The sequence below is a fragment of the Rattus norvegicus genome, chromosome 6 (assembly GCF_036323735.1).
Source record: "Rattus norvegicus strain BN/NHsdMcwi chromosome 6, GRCr8, whole genome shotgun sequence".
NCBI classification, from domain to species: Eukaryota; Metazoa; Chordata; class Mammalia; order Rodentia; family Muridae; genus Rattus; species Rattus norvegicus.
The window spans coordinates 80,814,914-80,837,510 of NC_086024.1; the positions used below are offsets into that span (position 1 = coordinate 80,814,914).

The 22,597-nt window shown below is 40.3% G+C and overlaps 1 protein-coding gene across 7 annotated transcripts in view; it reads left to right on the forward strand.

The window, feature by feature from the left end:
- Mipol1 (mirror-image polydactyly 1) overlaps nucleotides 1-10,500 on the forward strand; it is a 335,084-nt gene extending 324,584 nt beyond the window's left edge. For 6 of the 7 annotated variants that reach the window (XM_008764677.3, XM_039113186.2, XM_039113190.2 and 3 more), the window contains one exon: nucleotides 6,242-6,983. In XM_008764677.3, the coding sequence (XP_008762899.1) occupies nucleotides 6,242-6,308 (67 nt within the window). In that variant the 3' untranslated portion in view covers nucleotides 6,309-6,983. Of the gene's footprint in view, nucleotides 1-6,241 lie in introns of all 7 variants that reach the window. The other variant, NM_001399384.2, reaches the window with a different exon arrangement.
- Nucleotides 10,501-22,597: the final 12,097 nt, after the last annotated feature.

The following is a 22,597-nucleotide window of genomic DNA, read 5'->3' on the forward strand; positions in this document are numbered from 1 at the left end:
ATGACACATAGGCACTGCTCATTTATTATTTCTTATATAGAGAACATGTCACGGGATTCATTCATAGTAAAACATGGGAGCAAAACATAAACTTGGTAAATAACATAGATTATATTTTTGTGGAAAAGTTAATTTCATTATACTGCATGTATAATTATATAATTACAAATAGATTATTACAGGAACCTAGCATAACTCTTCTGAGAGACTTCATTCAGCAGCTAATGGAAACAGATGCAGAGACCCAGAGCCAAACAGTAGGTAGAGCTCAGAGAGTCTTGTGGAAGAGTGGGAGATGGGAAGGAATGAGGGAGCCCGAGCAATCAAGGACACCACAAGAAAAGCTAGAGTCAGCCAGAGCAATCAGACAGTGAAAGTAGGTAAAAGGGATACAAATTGGAAGGGAAGAAGTCAAAATATCACTATTTGCAGATGTTATCATAGTATACTTAAGTGACCCCAAAAGTTCCACCAGAGAACTACTAAGCCTGATAAACAACTTCAGCAAAGTAGCTGGATATAAAATTAACTCCAACAAATCAGTAGCCTTCATCTACACAAAAGAGAAACAAGCCGAGGACGAAATTAGGGAAATGACACCCTTCACAATAGTCACAAATAATATAAAGTATCTTGGTGTGATTTTAACCAACAAGGGAAAAATCTGTATGACAAGAACTTCAAGTCTCAAAGAAAGAAATTGAAGAAGATTTCAGAAGATGGAAAGATCTCCCATGCTCATGGATTGGCAGGATTAATATAGTAAAAATGGCCATTTTACCAAAAGCGATCTACAGATTCAATGCAATCCCCATCAAAATATCAATCCAATTCTTCAGAGTTAGACAGAACAATTTCCAAATTCATCTGGAATAACAAAAAACCAAGGATAGCTAAAACTATCCTCAACAATAAAAGGACTTCAGGGGGAATCACTATCCCTGAACTCAAGCAGTATTACAGAGCAATAGTGATAAAAACTGCATGGTATTGGTACAGAGACAGACAGATAGACCAATAGAATAGAATTGAAGACCCAGAAATGAACCCACACACCTATGGTCACTTGATTTTTGACAGAGGAGCCAAAGTCACCCAATGGAAAAAGAGCATTTTCAGCAAATGGTGCTGGTTCAACTGGAGGTCAGCATGTAGAAGAATGCAGATCAATCCATTCTTATCACCCTTTACAAAGCTTAAGTCCAAGTGGATCAAGGGCCTTCACATCAAACCAGATACGTTCAAACTATTAGAAAAAATGTGGGGAAGAGTCTCGAACAAATGGGCACTGGGAAAAATTTCCTGAACAAACACCAATGACTTAATCTCTAAGATCAAGAATTGACAAATGGGACCTCATTAAATTGCAAAGCTTCTGTAAGGCAAAGGACACCGTCATTAGGACAAAATAGTAACCAACAGATTGGGAAAAGATCTTTACTAATCCTACATCTGATAGAGGGGTAATATCCAAAATATACAAAGAACTAAAGAAGTTACACTCCAGAGAGCCAAGTAACCCTGTTTAAAATGGGGTACAGAGCTAAACAAAACATTCTCAGCTGAGGAATATCGAATGGCAGAGAAGAACCTAGAGAAATGTTCAACATCCTTAGTCATCAGGGAAATGCAAATCAAAACAACCCTGAGATTCCACCTCACACTAGTCAGAATGGCTAAGATAAAAAACTCAGGTGACATCAGATGCTGGCGAGGATGTGGAGAAAGAGGAACACTCCTCCATTTTTGGTGAGATTGCAAACTGGTACAACCATTCTGGAATTCAGTCTGGAGGTTCCTCAGAAAATTGGACATTGCACTACCTGAGGCCCCAGCTATACCTCTCTTGGGCATATACCCAAAAGATGTTCCAATGTACAACAAAGACACATGCTCCACTATGTTCATAGCAGCTTATTTATAATAGGAAGAACCCAGATGCCCTTCAACAGAGGAATGGATTCAAAAAAATGTGGTACATCTACACAATGGAGTACTACTCAGCTATCAAAAACAATGACTTCATGACATTCATAGACAAATGGATTGAACTAGAAAATATCCTGAGTGAGGTAACCCAATCACAGAAAAACACACATGGTATGCACTCATTGATACGTGGATATTAGCCCAAAATCTCAAATTACTCAAGATGCAATCCACAGACCACAGGAAGCTCAAGAAGAAGGATGACCAAAATGCGGGTGCATCCACTCCTTCTTAAAAGGGGGAACAAAAATATCCATAGGAGGAATATGGAGGCAAAGTTTAGAGCAGAGACTGAAGGAACGGCCATTCAGAGCCTGCCCCACATGTGGCCCATATATATACAGCCACCAAAACTAGATAAGATTGATGAAGCTAAAAAGTGCATGCTGAAAGGGACCGGATATAGTTCTTTCCTGAGAGATACAACCAGAGCATGTCAAATACAGAGGTGAATTAGCAGCAAACCACTGAACTGAGAATGGGACCCCCTTTGGGGGAATTAGAGGAAGGATTGAAAGAGCTGAAGGGGCTTGCAACCCCATAAGAACAACAGTGCCAACCAACCAGAGCTTCCAGGGACTAAACCACTACCCAAAGATTATACATGGACTGACTCAGGGCTCCAACCGCATATGTAGCAGAGAATAGCCTTTTTGGGGCACCAGTGGAAGGGGAAGCCCTTGGTCCTGCCAAGGTTGGACCCCCAGTGCAGGGGAATGTCAGGGGGGATAATAAGGGGGATAGATGAGGGGGAACACCCTTATGGTGGAGGGGACTTATAGACAGGAAACCGGAAAAGGGAATAGCATTTGAAATATAAATAAATAAATATATCCAATTAAAAAAGGAGAGAGAAAGAAAGGGGATAAAAGAAGGTAGAGAGTTGAGTATGAACATTGGGCATTATATACATATACGAAATTGAAAATAATAAAAATCTAAATATTTAAAAAAGAAAGAAAACCTAGAGTCAACTAACCTGGACCCTTGGGGGCTCACAGAGACTGAACCACCAGCCAAAGGGTTTGCATGGGCTGGACCTAGGCCCACTACACATATGTAACAGAAGATACCCATGTGTAACAATTAGCACATCAACCACCTACTCAGCTTATCCATGTTGAATGATTTGACATGTGTTATTCTTCATGTGGGTTCCCTAACAATTGGAGTAGCAGCTGTCTCTGACTCTGTGGTGGGCCTTTGGGTCCATTTCTCATAGCTGGTCTGGCCTCAGTGGGAGAGGATGTGCTTAGTCCTGCTGTGACTTGATGAACCAGGGTGGGTGGGTACCCATGGGGGTCTTCAGAGAAGGGGAGTGGGGGTACCAGGTGTAAGGGAGGGACTGGGAGGAGAGGAGGGAAGGGGGCTACAACTAGACTGTAAAGTGAATCAACCAATGGAGAAAAAGAAAAGAAAAATAGGATTTCTACCAAAATAGTTGTAAATTTAACTTTTAAGTTGTATAGAAATTCCGTTAAAAATAATAGATTTTAACCATTTATTATTTTCTTAGGTGAGTTAGCATGAATTTATTTTTTTGCAAAGCATTCATGCTAAAACAAGTTAAATGTGCCAGCAAACTCTTTTCCAATTTGACTTAGAATTAGGGGAGGGGTGTAATGACCCTACAAAGACAGATGATCCATTGCCATGTTATCTGAAATTCATAGAGTTCTGGTAACCAAACATTAATGGAAATATCTCTAAACGAAAAACAAGGAACGAAGACCTGGACTTGTCGCCACATGCCTCACAGTCCATAGGAGAGCTTACTTGTCAGTCCTTCAGTTACGTCATATTCCAACCTGAAAATTCATAGTCCTCACTGATATAGCCCTTTCCTCATCCATTAAATGCTCATGGATATATCACTGATTAATCCGAAACAGTTGGGTCTTATTTTAGAGAGCTGCATGGTTTGGTTTGGTTTTGTCTTTAACAACAGAATGGTAAAAACTAGCCTACAGGTGAATCCCGTAAGGTGTTCAGCATGTATGCCTACCTTCCTGTTGACATGGTGACCAGTTGGCAGGCGACTTCCTCCTTACACAAACAAATAGGTGCTTCACTGTGTTTCAGAAGTCGCTGCTCTCTTACAGAACGAAGCAATTGACATTTTTCTCATTTCTGAGATCAAATTTTCACAAACCATTCAACCTGGATAAGCTGAGAAGGTGGTTGATGTGCTAACTGTTGAAATAGGATAGACATTCCAAAACATGATACTCAAGTATTTCCTCCTAACCCCTTACCTTAGCAGAGTGTCTGAACATATAAAGAGGAAAGAAGAGTAGAATGAGTTTGTCTGTAAAGAGGAAGCCAAGAAGAAGTACAGCATAGATGTGTGTGAGCAATTTGGTCCCCACTGAGTCTGGCTTTATAGTATTAGTACAGTAGGAGTGATAACAGTGCACAGTAGAACTTTTATTTTTTCTAAGAAATTATTTTAATAGTATTATGAATGATAAGAGGCAGGGACATATTTCATTAACAAAAAATAATATTTTATGTTAATAATGGATTAAAATAGTAACAATTTGCTAATATTTCTCATGGGAGTCATTTGTTATAAGTTAGTTCAGGGCCTCAGGTAGCAGGGGTCTACCATGCACAAGGAATTGATCTTAAGGTATTAATGTAAGTTATAACTAGATTTGAACAATAAACTTTTAATATTTTTAAATTCATACTAGAATTTGTATGCCCTCTCCCACAATTGAAGTTAATATAACTTCACCTTAAAAGATTTATGCAGCCCCGTCTTCCATAATCTTGACAGTTTATTGGGTAGATCTACTTCACTAAGCAATGCCCAACAAAAAATGCTAACCTGTGAGTGCAGTAAGTTTTTCCACGAATTTCTAATTTAGGTATTTGTAGCCCGAGATTGTTCTTAGTGATTCTGTATTACCCATATACATTTATATAACCAAAGAGCATAATTATAAACTTAAATAAGATTTACACCAGGCATCGTGTGCATGCCTTCAATCCCAGCACTTGGGAGGTAGGGGCAGGCATAGCTCCATGAGTTTGAGGCCTGCCTGATCTACAAAGCAAGTTACAGGCCAGCCACGTCTATACAGTGACACCCTGTCTTGAAATGTAAAAGAAAAAAAAAATCCCTTTGAGACCATAGCCCCATTTCTTAAAGGAAGGCTCCAAGGTTCTGAGTGTTTATTTCATGGTCCTCATCACTGATTGCAGAGCCTTGCTATGCGCTGTCATCAATAAATACGCTCTAATTTCCAAACCTATATGCAGTTGGCTTGTTCATACCTGCTGCGCTCTCAAATAGCTTCTAGAATCATGCTCTGTGCTTCATTTATTTGTGAAGGACCAAATGCAGCAAACTGGAGCAGAAAAGCCTGTTGCTTGCTAATCTTTGTGAGGGACCACAAGACTGTTGATGTTCATTTATAAAGATTTTTCTATGCATGACCTCAAGAGAGAGGTTTGGTTGAGTTTTTGTGCTTCTAGTAAAGAAAAGAAAAAGATGACAACTGTTCTGACTCCACCTCTGTTGTTAAGCAGAGCCAGCTGGTCAACATAAACATGCCTTTTCTCCATACAGTCGTCAAAGAGCACTGCAGAATGCACTCTAGACTTTAGGTGGTTATCAGTTTAATCAACTAAAAAAAAATCACTTTTCTATGACCACAAAGTGTGTGTATAGGTAACCCCTAGCTTGTACTACTCTGAAGAGGAATTTTTAAAAAGTATAGCACTGAAAGTCTGATTGTATCAATGTCAAATCATGTGTGTGCTTTATGCTACTAGAACATTAAATTTTTCATCTTTATTTTAAGCAGCTGACTGAGAAAAGGAAAGGGATTTGGTATGTGCAAGACCACATCTGAGATTGCCTATATGACTATATTAAAAATGATTTTTCTTACACAAATCTGCTTGAAGCTGAAATTTCTCTTTGTTTGCTATGGCAACTTGTCTTTACATAGCAAATTCACTCACAACTTTCATGCAAGAAGATAAATGTATTCAAATGAGTGATCTGTATATTTTGCATAACATCTAACATAATCAGGAATCCGAATTAAAATTTGTGCTGCGCTATTCTTGAAGCCCAAATTCTTAACACTCTGTGTGTCTCACTTACAATAATGCTTTGTTTCTTAGCATGACTGCCAGTGTGGATGGTCACAAGCACCTACTGTTCTTTGCAGCCAGATATTCCCAATAATAACGGTACTCTTTCTTTTCTTTTTTCCCTTCCCCTGCCCCTACTTAGGTTAGAAAGGTTGGTGGATGTCCTGAGGAAGAAGGTTGGAACAGGAACTGTGAGGACCGTGATCTGACTGAAAGCCACCCAGTCTGGGGGAGCAATCACATCTGGTGACCAGGCTGCCTCATTCAGCACTGTGTAAACACTAAAAGCCTTAACTTAGCAAACAGTTGTTAGAAGTGGGACACTCCAACCACATTCCAAGCTGAGATAAAATCAAATCACAAATGTTTAACCACTTTGCTGCTGACTTCAGTTATTTATCCAAATATATTAACTACAGGCTTTTACCAGCTATAACACTGCAGCTTATTTTGTAGCTGTTTTATATTTGTGCCTTCAATGTAAATCTTTTAGCCAGTGTACTATAAAAAGACGTGTGAAGTCCGTCAGGATCGGAGCCCCGCATATGGCCCTTTCTGAATCAAAGTGCAGCAAAGTAAATATTGTCCAAGCCTTAATCCACTGTGTTAGGTCAAAACTTCAAATAAATGCGTTTTCAGTATAGAGTATATTTCTTAGCTGATGGGAGACGCTCAGACATGAGAGAATGTAGGCTACCTTCAATGTATGTATGAAGCTATTGTTCTTGATATTGAAGAATATGGTATAGATGCCTTGAATTAAATGTATAATTTACTTTAATCGTACAATAAATGGCAGTCACCAAGACATGATTTTTGTTTCACTATAAATAATATACACTGTTTTCAATAAAAAGGGCTATTAAAGTACACTTACACATAAATATTGTTGGTATTTTTTAACGTTGAGTCTAGGTAACTATCTAAGCATCATTTAAGCTGTAGAAAGAGCCAAGGTTCTGCTCATAATCTGGGACGCTTTGGGCTTGGAAGCTAGCATGAGCCAGTGAGCATGTCTCTATCCTAAACGGCAAGAATACACCAAACCTGTTAGCATTCTTATTATGTTTTAGATTACTATTTTTGCTGTGGTAGAAGGGAATCTAATATAAAATATACAAAAAATTCCAAATATGAGGACTTAGAAAAAAGCATTCTTGCAATTTGGTTCAAATTACTACTTTTGAATTTATTTAAGATATAACTTAAAATAATGAAAACATAGCCACTTATATGATGTTATGAATACTTATGAAAAATATTGTCAATTTTACAGATTGGATAGCTGAAAGGTCAAACCTTGAACAGAATGAAATGGAGAAAAGAAAAAAAAATGAGTTAGTGAAATTTTATATGCGGGAACTTTTCTAAGTTCCTAACTCATCTATTAGAGTGAGCTAAAGTATTTATCATTTCCTGTTTTCAGGTTAAATATGTTCAGAAGGTAGACTATACCATTTTTTATATGCCATTAGAAATAGCCATTTTATTTCTCTTTCAACTCTGAAGAATATTTTGAGGTCATTTGTCATAGATGAAATATGAATCAAAATACTGATACACTATTTTCCTGTAAATCTGTAAAATGAAGACTCATCCCGCTGCATTCAGCTTTGAAGTCTACTCTTGTTTCATGCTCTCAGTGATTTTAAATTACGAGAGTCGCAAGAGAAATGGCAGCGGGCATTAAAAGTAAACAACTGCGCTTGTTTCCAAGTCACAGAGAGCATCACAGGCTCTGATAGACCAGTGACTCCTTAAACATGGAAGTTGGTGCTAGGGTTGCTTGTTCTCGTGCTGTAACAGCCACCTGGCCCACCCCCTTGTGAAGACATGGCATCTTTCAACTTACCCAGGGTAAGTATAGAAAATACCCATTCCTGAATGCTTCTAACACACTTGCGGGTAAAAGTTGAATTTTGTTTATTTTTTAGAAACAGACACTTTCCTGAAGTTATTTACTCTGAAGTCTTAGAACACTGAGCGCAAATGAAAATGTTTTATAACTTCCAAATGTCGCTTTGAGCAACGGTTCCTGTACTGTTGTACAGAGCAAGAGATTATAAAATGAAACTCACGAAACACTTCTAACATCCACCTCATTTAAGAATAGGTTCCCCAAAGCCTTCCGAAATGTCCCAGACAACTTTTGTCTTGAGTTCTTACACTTAAAAATGCCCACCAACACTCCTTCAAGTAATCGCTATTTTTATGTGGAGGAATAACCGTAATCGCTGAAAATCCATTTGCCACGTACTAAACAGCAGTGCATCCATTACAGAGTCCCATTTGCCGTGTTTCCTTGAGTTTGCCGTAGGTACCACCAAGACTGTTCCTATAGCAGCAGGAGAGTTCACTTCTTAAAAAAATAAGCAAGTCGTTTAAAGAAAAGATCAGCGTTGGTTGTAACACTTGAACTGCAAACCATTTCACATCTCTCTGTATTTGACTCTACCAGCAGCCGCATGATGATTACGCAGATTTTAGTATCGATTTTATTGTTTTATGATCATTGTTAATTATCGTGATTCTGATGAGAAAACAAATGCAGAGCCTTTTGGAACTTCCCAGAGGACTGAGGTCTTGTAACTGTCCCCCATGTAGGTCTCTAAGCCTTACTGGAAGGAAAAGAATAGTATAGCAAGTATTTTTTTTTCTTTCTTCAGACACTTGTATTGATTCTTTGAATATCTCCTACAATGTATTTTAATCATATTTTCCACTAACTGCTCCCCATTAGCTCTTCCAAGATCCTCCACCAAATCCTTATCTGCCCTGACTTTCGGTCTTTATTTTAAATTTAATAACCTAGCAATCAAAATTTGTGATGTCTGTATAACTATTGGTGCAGGGATATCCACTGGAGCATAGCGAAGATTTTAATGTCTGCTGCTACACAGATGTCTTTATGGTCAACTCGTGTATTGCTCTGGTAGAAAACCCAAGTTGTTTCACAGTACCCAAGTCAGGTGCCTCATAGCTTTCTATAACTCTGGTCTGAGGGACCCAACACCCTCTGACCTCCATGGGCACCTGTATTCACACAAGACACATAAAAGTCAAGTAAGCACACACACACACCATAAATATTAAACATTTTCAAGTTCTGTCATCTCTGCTACTATTCTTTCATTTCCTCTTTATATGTGTGCATGACTTCTCTAGTAATCTAAAGATTATATACGTCTCTTTCTGTGTAGTTCAATGTAAACGGCACACGTAAATCTCTTGACATTATTGTCACCTCTGTGCACTGTATAACAGCGTGAACTTTGCCTCAGCCTTCCTTAAACCTAGGCAGGAGTATTCTAAACTGCTTTCAATTTGATCTCTTGCAAAACCCAATGCTGCAGTGTTACAAAAATCGTAAAGTATATTTCCAACACACTCTGCTTCCTACAATGCAAATTTTATAAAAACCAGTTACAGTGATGGCTTACAAGCAATATATAAGCATTGAAACAAAATTAATGATTGATATAAAATAACTATGATAAATAAGCCATTGTGTTTTAAGCTAATTAGTAAAAGTGCTTTTTGAAATAAATATTTTAAGCTTCTATTTTGTGTATCTCCTTATCAAAATAAACTGAAGAATCTTATTGGACAACTTACTAATAGAATTTGCTTATTTCACACAAAAAAGGTTTAAAAGATTTGTGGGTTCAATAAGAAAAGGGGTGCATAGAAATTAATTTGCATCTAGCTTTCTAGAGATTATAATAACTTCTTGAAGTTCCCACCATCAGATGCTGATTAGACGTAAGGCATTATATGATGCAGTAACCATCACATGTCCAGTCACCTTGCATGCAGTTTGCGTGGTACACAGAGTTCTCACATAGATTAATGTGTTCCTGGTAACCCATTTACAGTTATCCTCTGTGTTCGGTTATTGCATACATAACCACACATACACACAGAAGCATATTTGCCTGTTTAAAATTGATTTGTAAGTCGGTTGTCAGGCTCCAGTGAGCAGCGTTTTGTGCATGTTTGGTTGGAAGTGCATGTGGTTTCTGGGGCTTTTAAACAAATAGATGAAATGGTTGAAAGATTTATATTGCCCATGCTTAGCTAAATATGTCATCTCTAGAAAAGATGTGATTTATTTTGGCACCGTTCTAAAACTCAAATATTTTAAACATTTGTTAAGTTGGAGCTTGCACATTTGAACTAGTAGCATACGTTCCAAACCAGCATCTCGAGTTACCAAATGTTTTGTAATCCTTTTACTGAAATAGCCCTTACTGAAAAGCCTCTCTCTTTCACTGTGTTCTTTAGTATGAGTTTACATCTAGAAAGGTTGAAGTGGTTTTCCATGTAAGTCTTCACAAGCAGAATTTGACAATGATAAATGTGCATTTTTAAGAATCATTAAAATGACTTTCTTACTGAGAAGCCTTACTGTGCTTGCCCTTGATTTTGTTGTTCTCTAGTATGTTTTCAGAATATGCTGGCACTTGGAAAGCCACCCAAGCTATCCAGTCACTAACAAGGATATATTTTAATGCAACAACTCAAGTATCTAAAACTTGTATTTACTTTTTAGTCACATAAAATCTCCTATCTCAAATCCTACATGTTTTAATACAGTTCCTACACATTGATCTTAATCAAATTTATAAGTGTACAGTGCTGAAGACATTGTACTAGATGTCCATTATGAAATATATTGCAGTGAAGAAGATCAAGTTACAATCAAACTATTTATTATTTCCTTAATAAAGATTAAAGTTGATAAGAGCAAATGTATGACGTACTCTACAAGCCTCTCTAAACTGTTCAGATCTGAGCTGAAGTTCCTCCCCACTCGGAGTCTCTGGCGCTGCAACAGGAGCTGGGCTCCATTGTGCCCTAGATCCCAAAGCAACCTCTTCCACCAGGTTGGTGGTCCCACCAGGTCTTCTAAGGGCAGCAGGGTTGCCCTTGAGTTGCCCTTGTCAAGTGTCTGGTTCTTTGTGTGGCATTTTGTATCTTTCTTTTGGCAAAATCTGTGGTCAGTATATATGTATTTTTCTGTTTTATGGAAGCTTGCTTTCACTGCTTCTGCTACAATGGCCGTGGAGAAAGAGAGCACATTTCCCAGGCACACACACTGGCTTACAAGGAGCACTAGAGTTCTCAGGGAGAAAAGAAAACTATTCAGATGCAAAATAAGTTATGGTAATGAAATATTAAATAGTTTTTCCATAAGATACAAAACGAGCCTATTATCATGTGGCAGAATGGTTTCTAACCTGAGGAAGCTCCTCACTGATCTGCATTCCAGCTGCACTGGGTTGCACTCCCACTGGCGGTGAGCAAATGCTCCCATTGCCCAACTTCTGGGCCAGCATTTGTCATCGTTTGGTTTGGGTTTTGGTTATTTTGTTTTTCCTTAGCCATTGTAACTAGAGTAATTTGAAATCTCACAGAAGTTTTTAATTGGTGTTTTCTTGGTGGATAATGATGTTGGATATTTGAAGATGGATTTCATGTTTTATGAAATTTGTTTCTTGACACTAACCCCAACGGACTGTATATCCTACTATAGAAATAGCTGCCATCTATGTTCATTGCTGCTGGAGTTACAACAGCCAAGAAATGGGAAGAGCCTAGATGTCCATCAGCTGATGAACAGATAATAGAAATGCGGTGCATTTACACACGAGAACATTATTCAGCTGGTAAGGAAAATAAAAGGAGGAAGTTTGCAGATAAATTTATGCAGCTGGTAACCCAGACCTGGGAAGGTAAATATCACATGGATGCTCTCCTTAGGAGATGCCAGCTTTGAACCAGCAGGTAAGTTTCATCTGGATATCACAGGTTAGTGAGTTAACACAGACCCATGAGGGGTGATTTTCAACAGAAGGGAGACAGAAATGAGTGCTATAAAGTTTTAAAGAGGAATAATGGAACAGGAGGGGTTTAACTGGAACAAGAGGGGAGGGACAGACAGGATAAAGAAGAAACACAGGGAGGGATAACACTAAAGATCACATGGAAACACTTAAAAGGTCATATGGAAACATACCACTGAAGAAGCTTCCAACAATATATAACCATATCACATTATATAAAGTTATATAACCATATAATATATACATAGTGAGCTTAAGTGGAGCTACCATATAACAAAAGAGTGATGTCCTACTGTGTAGCACAGGCTAACAAATGAAAAGCCCAGTGCTACCTATTTAGGAGTTCTTGGCCAGTGAGATTCAATAGACAATGCACAAATAGTGCAGCCATTGCAAATGCTCTTGGTTACCTTCAGAAACTTAGTAGTAAGATCCTATTGCTGAAGGTGCCATGCCATAGGACGTGGAAAAATCAAGTTGATATTGACCTGGAAGATTCATCCCTACTGTCTAGCTTTCATAGTACTGGGACATACTATGCAAATGACTGCACTACTGGGAGGGGGGCGGTGGGGGGGTGATCATCAGCCTTATCCAGATGTGAACTCTGAGAGGTCTAATACCAAACAGCCTGTCAACACATGCCCACTGTATCATAATGGCACAAATGTCATGGGAATGACCAGCTAACTCTGCTGGATTTCAGGTCCTCTCCATAACATGAGATCTATACCTGGCAATATTATCTGAACCAAGAACCTGTGGCAAGACAGGTCATAATCCCTAGGGGAGAACCAACTACTACTATTCTGCTAAATGGACACAGTACTAAAAATGACTCCTAATGATTTATCTTTATACCCATAGATTATTACATCTCTCAACCCTCACCAGAGAAGATTGTTTCTACAGTACTTGGCTGTTAATCACAAGACCCACAACTGGTCAAGGTGTAGAGAATAAGAGAATGCAGTAGGTTCCACCTTAAATGAGACGTGTACCACACTCCAGCCTCCTAAGACTCAGGAATCGTTACCTCAGAAACAGAAAGATTGCAAAGGTAGTGGGTGACTTAACAAGGAAAGAGCATCTTCCAGACCCAGCATGGCAGTTGTACCTATGAAGTCCTAGTGGTTTTCATAGCACACACAAGACCTGTAATAAATAAATAAATAAATAAATAAATAAATAAATAAATAAATAAATAAATACATAAATAAATACATAAATAAATACATAAATAAATACATAAATAAATAAATAAATAAATAAAATCTCAGCATGGAGATGGGGGAGGGAGGCTGTCTTTTTCTCCAGTGATGTTTGGGGTTTTGTTTTATTTTGCATCAAAACTGAAATACAATCAGCATGAAGAAAATGGCCCTCTTCACTAGCCATTAGAGAAGTCCAAACTAAACTATGTTGTCATCTCACTCCAGGCAAAAGGCAGTCATTAAGGGAAATAACAACAACAACAACGGGTTTGGGGAGACGGCTCAGTCTGTAAGTGAAGTGTTCTAGTGTAAGTAGGAATAAAGACCTGAGGTCAGAAGTCCATCCTAGAGTGTAGCTGAGCATGAACATCCTAGAGTGAAGCTGGGTGTGGACACAGGAAGACACTTAAGCGCTCACTGTCCAGTGATCTACAGATTCAGTGAGAGGCCTTGACTCAAAACGATATAAAAGTAAACAATGTAAAGGAGAGAAATGAGTGGATCAAACAGGTTCATGTTAGCCTCCGGCCTGCACACATGACTACAAGGGTGAGGACACATGCACACAAACAGGAGAAGGAATCAAAACAAATGCTGGGGAGGGTTTGTACCCTGCTCGAGGAAGTCAGTGTGGGGACTTCTCCAAAGATATCTTTCATGTGACCCAGCTGTACTACTTCTGGTCATTTTGGGCTTTAAGGCAACCGATCACAGATACTTGCACATCCAGGTTTACTACAGCGCTCTCATAATGGTGGAGCTATGAAACCAATGCTGGATGAGAGGAGGGATGCACAGAGGCACAGTGGGACATTTCAGCAAAAAGAAGGATGAGCTATGTCCTTTGAAGGAAGCTGGCTGCAACGGGAATGACTGTGCTGAGACAGTCTCATAAACAAGTTACTGAATTTGTAGTTCCTGGATTTTATATAGATGTATGAAAGTGTGTGTGTGTGTGTGTGTGTGTGTGCGCGCGCGGGTGCGCGCGCATGCGTGAGTGCACGTGCATGACATGAAAACACTGGGAAGTAAAGATGTGAGAGAGAGGATGGTGAGTGTGCAAAGGATATTCCAACATGCAATACACACATACAAAAACTTAGAACACGGGGTTGGGGATTTAGCTCAGTGGTAGAGCGCTTGCCTAGGAAGCGCAAGGCCCTGGGTTCGGTCCCCAGCTCCGGAAAAAAAAGAAAAAAAAATCCTAAAAAAACTTAGAACACAGCATTCCTTTTTTAAAAAGGATTTACTGGGCATAGTGGCACAGGCTTGTAATCTTGGCATTTAAGAGGCTAAGCCAGTATTAAAAACTGGGGTACAGAGCTAAACAAAGAATTCTCAGCTAAGGAATATCGAATGGCTGAAAAGTACCTTAAGAAATGTCCAACATCCTTAGTCATCAGGGAAATGCAAATCAAAACAACCCTGAGATTCCACCTCACACCAGTCAGAATGGTTAAGATAAAAAAACTCAGATGCTGGCGAGGATGTGGAGAAAGAGGAACACTCCTCCATTGTTGGTGGGATTGCAGACTAGTACAACCACTCTGGAAATCAGTCTTGAGGTTCCTCAGAAAATTGGACATTGCACTACCTGAGGACCCAGCTATACCTCTCTTGGGCATATACCCAAATGATGCTCCAACATACAACAAAGACACGTGCTCCACTATGTTCATAGCAGCCTTATTTATAATAGCCAGAAGCTGGAAAGAACCCAGATGCCCTTCAACAGAGGAATGGATACAGAAAATGTGGTACGTCTACACAATGGAGTACTACTCAGCTCTCAAATACAATGGCATCATTGTCATAAGCAAATGGATGAAACTAGAAAATATTGTCCTGAGTGAGGTAACCCAATCACAAAAAAAAAAAAAAAAAAAAAAAACAACCAAAACCACACATGGTATGTGCTCACTGATAAGTGGATATTAGCCTGAAAGTTCGAATTACCCAAGATTATGAAGCTCAAGAAGGACGACCAACGAGTGGATGCTTCAGTCCTCCTTAAAAGGGGGAACAAAAATACTCATAGGAGGGGATATGGAGACAAAGTTTGGAGCAGAAACTAAAGGAATGACCATTCACAGCCTGCCCCACCTGGGTATCCAGCCCATATATGCAGCCACCAAACCCAGATAATATTGATGAAGCCAAGAAATGCATGCTGACAGGAGTCTGATATAGCTGTCTCCTAAGAGGCTTAGCCAGAGCATGACAAATACAGAGGCGAATGCTAGCAGCAAACCATTGAACTGAGAACAGGGTCCCTGTTGGAGGAATTAGAGAAAGGATTGAAGGAACTGAAGGGGCTTGCAACTCCAGAAGAACAACAGTGCCAACCAACCAGAGCTTCCAGGAACTAAACCACTACCCAGAGAGTACACATGGACAGACCCATGACTCCAGCTACATATGTAGCAGAGAATGGCATCTTGTTGGGCACCAATGGAAGGAGAAGCCCTTGGTCCTGCCAAGGCTGGATCCTCCCAGCACAGGGGAATGTCGGAGTGGGGAGGTGGGAAAGGGGGGTTGGTTGGGCAGGGGGAACACCCTTATAGAAGAAGGGGAGGGTGATGGGATAGGGGGCTGGGAAACCAGGAAAGGGAATAACATTTGAAATGTAAATAAAATATATACAGTAAAGAAAAAAAGAAGCTAAGGCAGGAGAATTCAAGTTCAAAGACAGCTCACTCTCTATTTATACTATCTCAGAAAAATAGTAATAATAATAATAACAATAATAATAATAATAATGCAGAATTCTGGGAGCAGTGCTTTGGCTGTGCTGAAGTGTGGACTGGTGAAGAATAGCTATAAAGACATTGTGTCATTTACACTGTGTAGTAAACTAAGGCACATACACATCCCCAGATAGAGATTCTATACAGTAGTAATGTGTAAACTGATATTATTACCTTTAGAAAAATAAGGTCTCATAAAAAAAAGACCTCATAAAGGTCTTTTTGCTACATTTACTTCTCATGTTACCATGGCAATATTGTAGGTGATTTACCTTGAAATAAGAACATGAATGATGGGGCTTAGTTTTTGTCCCCATATATACTGTCCCTGGTGTTCTTGGCTTGCACTCACTCCCACCTGTTAACCATTTTGTCATGTTGCCAGCTACAGTGCTTCCTGCTTGACTTCTGAGTGTCCAAAAATGTCTCCTTTGCTGCCTGCTGCCCATGAAGACACAAACTGCTAGAAACAGGGTCTTGGGATAAAGAGCTATGTGTCTTCTTCCTGGTGCATTTCAGATGTGGTAACATCTCCAGATGCTTTTGTTCTTGTCTGCATCTTCTGTTCTTGTCATTTGGCTGCTGTGAACTGTTTCTCCTTGTCTTGTCACTTAACATTGACTGACCTTTGAATTATGCAGTATGTCCATGTGTGTGTGGCTCTTGTATCTCGTGTTTGTTTGTAGTCCTTGTCATTAGAAAACTTTCCGTAATTACTTCTTGCAATAATTTTGCCCCAAACTTCCTCTCCCTCTGCCTCTGGTTACTTGATGTGTGTTAGACACTTGCCATCTCCCCATAGTGCATTTATTTCTTAGTTCTTTTTCACCTCTGTGTGTTTCTAATATTTTTCATTGCTTTGCCTTTGATTTTAATAACTATTGGGTTGGGGTTTCGAGGGGGTTGTTTGTTTGTTTGGCTGTGTCATGTTTTGATGTTCTGTCAGTCTTACCACGGTCCTTCTCATTGCAGATGCTATCTTTTTCTCTCTCTTTAAAAGCTAGAACCGGGTTTCAGCTTCTCGCGTGCATCTGTTTGGTTGGGGTTACCTCACATGGCTTTTAGGACTGTCAGTGTTCTAAGCTTTGTTCAGGAACCTGTGTACATTACACAGAAAGAGTTTTAGAGCATTTTAAGGCAATTTCAAGCTTGACCATGTGCGCCAGCATGGCCATCGGTCTAGGGCAGACTTTTCTTAGAACCCCATTATCCCAGTCAGTCTCCCACTGAACAATGACTAGACAGCCCCTGCACCAAGCGATGCTTCTGTCATGACTGCTCACAACAGAGTCTGTTTGGAGTCCTCCCTGAGTCTAGGCATGCTCCTGAGTCTGCTGTTAGGCACCTTGGCCTAGGTAGTGTGCTCACAGGAAGACCCAGAGAGGCTCCGCCCCTCTGCAGAGCTCGCTCACTCTGGCCGTCTGCCTCTGCCGGGTTCCTCTCACTCTGGAAACTCCCTTGACAGCCGGGGGGGGGGGGGGGGGGGGGCAGCACAGGGCTCTTGCTTTGTTTAATGTTTGAGCCCTTCTGGTCAGGCATTGATATCTATGGTCCACAGTCCAAAAGCAGTACTTTGTGTATTCTCACCATGAATATTTTGGATTTTTCTACTTTCTTGGTGGAAAGTTTTCTACTTTCTTTTGTTTTTAATTCCCTAAGGTTTTAGGATAAATCTGGAGCATGTTACTTCATAGCTGAAAGTGTGAGTTCTGGGAGCGGTCTCCATGTTCCCCATAACCAGCCAGCTGCCTGCCATGTCATTCTTTTCTTCAGTCTCATTTCCCTGACTGCTTTTATTTATTTTATTTTATTTCTCTTGGATATTTTATGTATTTACATTTCAAATGTTATCACCTTTCTCCCTCCCATACCACCTCTCCCTCCCCCTTCTTCTATGAAGATGCTCCCATTCCCACCTACCCACTCCTACCTCAACCAACACCCTGGCATTCCCCTACATTGGAGAAAGAAGCCTTCATAAGACCAAGGGCTTTTCCTTCTATTGATGCCTGACAAAGCCGTCCTTTGCTACATATGTGACTGGAGCCATGGGGCCCTCCATATTGGTGGTTTAGTCCCTGGGAGTTCTTGTGGGGTCTGGTTGGTTGATATTGTTGTTCTTCCTATGGTGTTGCAAAGCCCTTCAGCTCCTTCAGTCTTTTCTCTAACTCCTCCACTGGGTTCAGTCCAATGGTTAGCTGCAAGCATCCTCATTTGTATCAGTAGGGCTCTGGCAGAGCCTCTCAAAAGACACCCATATCCAGCTCCTGTCAGCAACCACTTGTTGGCGTCAGCATTAGTGACTGGGTTTGGTGGCAGCATATGGGATGGATCCCCAGATGGGGCAGTCTCTAGATGACTTTTTCTTCAGTGTCTGCTCCACTCTTTGTCCCTGTATTTCCTCCCATGAGTATTTTGTTCTCCCTTATAAGAAGGAATGAAGCATCCACATTTTGGTCTTCCTTCTCGAGCTTCATATGATCTGTGAATTTTTTCTTAGATATTCCAGGCTTTAGGGCTAATATCCACTTATCAGTGAGTGAATACCATGTTCTTTTGTGACTGGGTTACCTCACTCAGGATGATATTTTCTTTTTTCTTTTTTTTTTTTTTTTCAGAGCTGGGGACCGAACCCAGGGCCTTGCGCTTGCTAGGCAAGCGCTCTACCACTGAGCTAAATCCCCAACGCCCAGGATGATATTTTCCAGTTCCATCCATTTGCCTAAGAATTTCATGTAGTCGTTGTTTTTAACAGCTGAGTAGTACTCCACTGTGTAGATGTACCACATTTTCTGGACCCAGCCATACCACTCCTGGGAATACACCCAAAAGATGCTCCAACATATGACAAGGACACGTGCTCCCTCGCTGCGTTTATTTTTTCATTTACATTGCTTTCAACAGCTTTCCTTGGTGCTAAGATATGATCTTCACTGTGTGACTCTGAGAGAGCGAGTTAAAACTCTGCCTGGCTATTCTTTATCAGTGTCTCCACAAGATACAACGCTTACCTCAGAAGGGACAAGAGATAGCTTACTGTGGAGCCAAATATGAGTGACTGTGTTCTGGAAACACAGAATAAAGTTACCCCAAATTTCATGATCTTGAAGTTTTTATTGTAATGGAACTAAGAGAGTCATAAATTAAGACACTTCTCAAATATATTGGTGGGGAGACTGGGTAGGCAGGTTGTAGCGTGGAGAAAACTCTGCTGGAGGCCTTGGATGCTATCTGACAGATCTTTGGTGGGAACTAGAGGTCTGTTCAAACATTCCAAAAACAATCTTATTTCTTAGTCGCCAAATGTTAAGTATGACACAGGAGCACCATAAATGAACTAAATGGCTAAAAATGCCCTCAAATAAATGTAATTTGGTTCTGGGCCCACAACATTCCAACTTCTCCACACCACTGAGTACATCAGTTAATTGACATTTGCAGACAGCTTCTTATCAGGAATTCTAGTTCACAGCAATTGTAGAAGTCTTTAGTCAGTATATCTTTCTCCTATTAGACTCCAGCAATATCTATGCTAGCCTTTTCACTGGCTTCTCGTGTCTTTCCCATGCCTCCTATGGTCTCTGGTCTGTTTCCTTATGCATATCAACTCTTGACTATTTTTCAACACCTGCTTATTGGTGGAACTATGCTCAGTGCAGAGCCCTTACCTAGTATGTGTGAGGGCCTAAGTTCAATTCCTGGTACCAAGGCAGGAAAACTAGTTTGAAAATGGCTTTTATTCCCCTAATTCTGCCTTCTGCTGGGAGACCACCTGATGAATCCTTAATTTCAGATCGTCCACTTTTCTATTCTACAGTGGCTTGTTGATTTTTCCCCTTTGCCTGTTTTCATTAATTTACTAGTCATGGAGACTTTAAAATCCAAGTGGGGACAGAAAGAAGACTCAGTGTGTAGGGTACTTATCACCAAGCCTCATGACTTGCATTTGATCTCCAGAACCCATATACCCATATTATAGAAGAGAACTGATTCTCACAGCTGCTATCAGACCTCTACATATACGTATGTGTACACACACACACACACACACACACACACACACACACACACAGGAATACAAGTATATAAATGTAATCAATATATATAAATCTAGCTGAACAAAATCTGATGTTGGAATTATCTGTGAGTCTTTTCTATTGTCCTATTTCTTATTAATTTTTGATTCAGTGTCAGTCATCCTGAATCTCCAGATGACTTGGCCTTCCTCTAGAGAGGGTTTATCCCTTACTGGCAAGACTGAGCAGAAACTAAGCATCCTAAGCTAGGCAAGCCCAGCACTAGGTTGGGATTGGGTTGCAGTTTGGATAAAGTTCTGTTACTTTTGGTTTTCCTCTTTGCTATGGAATAGCACATTAGAACTTTGTGTTGTGAAAGCCGTATCTTTATGGAAACTTCTTTAGTCAACCCCATTTTAGCTTCTTAAATATCCCAGTTAGAGATTCTGGTAAATTAAGCTTTGCTGGGTTACTAGAAGGGGTGTAGGCATCCATTTTGAGGTCTAGAACATTCCAAAGACACTATTATTTTGACGGTCCCTCAGAGCAGGTATTGGCTATTGTTCAAGTCCACACAGAACTGCCTCCAACCACCCCCCCCACACACAAGTGACCACAGGCCATTGGTTCATCCTGCTGTTGCTGGCTCCTTTCCAGAATCCTACCCACTTAGTTGTCTTTGTCTCAGCTCCTCTCTGATACTTTGAAGCAAATGCTCTTTTGCAGTTTAACCAGCTTTTCTCGTTGTTCTTGGCAGGAGTGTGAGTCTACCACAGACTATTCTGCTTGGAAGCACACGTCCAGTGAGTCTAGTTTGTGTTATTGTAGTTTTCATTTCTGGAAGTTACAGACTCTTCATTCCCAACTCCACTTGGTAATTTTTATAGGATATATATACATATAATTTTTTAATCCTTTTTTCCCTCACATGTTTTAAGGCTTGTGTTTGAAACCTGCTTTCTGGTTGTCTGAATATCTCAAGTACTCATGCTCTGGTTTGGTGTTACTCCTGTGTGCGGTTACTTCTGTAGGCTGCAGTGTATGGTGCCTCTTTAACATGAGCACGGACTCATAGATATCCTCCATGCTTTGTTTCTAGAGGTATGTGAACTGCAGGTTCCTGCCCAGACACTTGGAAACATGTGTGAGCCTTGCACCACTTCTAAAGCTTGATTTGAAATTTACAGAGTTACTCAGATAATACTAATTTTTCTTGAAAATCCACATGGGGGCTAATTTTTGATTATAAATTTTGTAAGGGAAATCTTTTTGTCCCATTTATAGCTTGAATTCTATACTTCTGTCCTAGGGCAGGTCCCGGCTTTGGCTCCTCTGCCCTGATACGGTGATAACCAAACTCAACCTTACCCTTTGTGTTTCGCTTCACTGCTCAGGACTCTGTTGGTGGTGGATTTGAAAAATGATTGTCATTTTCTGTCTAATATTTTTAGTTTACTGTAGGAGGGACTAGGTAAATCATAGTGGGAAGCTACGGTCCAGCTCAAACATTCTCGAGGTTGAGAGAGAGGGGGGGGGGAAGGTGGGAGAAAGAGAGGGGGGGGGAGTTGTGCTGTAATTTAGTGTTACTTGTATACAGGAGTAAAAGGAGCAGTAAGTATTTACCTTCCCAGAACAATAACTGTAGCTCAGGCTCTACCGATACCTACAAACTTCTTCATTAAGAAGGAAAAAGTGATTGAACGCTCCAAATTAGCCCTGGCAAGAAAAATAACAGCTGCCTAAAATGAAGTGTTTGAGTTATAAGCCCTGTGCCACTTTTCTCTGTAGCCAAAGGCTTCGAAATCCTTATTCAATTAGCCATGTTGCTGGGGAGGGAGGGCCCAGTTGCCCTGAACAAGAGCTGCCTGGTGGTGACTGCCGTGTCTCTGACACACAAGTTCAGACCTTGCAACTCTGTTTGTGTTGTTTGAACTTTCTTCTCTGTTGTAGCTAGGGACCCACCATGGAATTTAAACACTTGTGTGGTCAGTCTGTCCCCTCAGCCATTGTGTGGTTAAGCTAACGAACTTTAACACTGGCTCTAGTCAGGCAAGACTTAGAAACCAGCAGCCATCAACAGTTCTAGTTTTACAAGTAAAACTATGCAGTTTATCTGTCTTTGTGGCATCTAGATGTTCTTGCCTGCCCAGTCCAACTACTCCATAAAATGCCTTCAAAAATACATGTGAAAATAGATAAACCAACACACACACACACACACACACACACACACACACACACACACACACAATAACCCTTAGGAAGTGAGTTTCACTATACAATTTTATCTGCTCTAGCAGAAGCTTCAAAATGTATGCCTGTTTTAAAAGTTAGGTACTCAGCTAAAATGCAGAGACTGTGGGGTATGGCAGGCACGTATGCTGCCTCCTGTGCACTTCCCTTCCCCACCGCCAATGTTTTCAGTTGCTTAGGGATCCTCTTGACCGTGTCGCAAAGAATGTCTCAGAGCCGTGTGGATTATGCATACATTGGATTGCTAAGGACAAGTGCTGTGTTGAAATCTCTGGGCTTAACGTTTTGCTTCCAAACATAGTTTGCGTCTAAAATCTATGTGCCTGAAAAGAGGAAGCCAGCTTCTTCTGTAATTCATAAGCTAATTCTAAAGGCAGCGCTGAGAAATTCAAGTATGCTTGGGACGTTTCCACAGCAGTTTG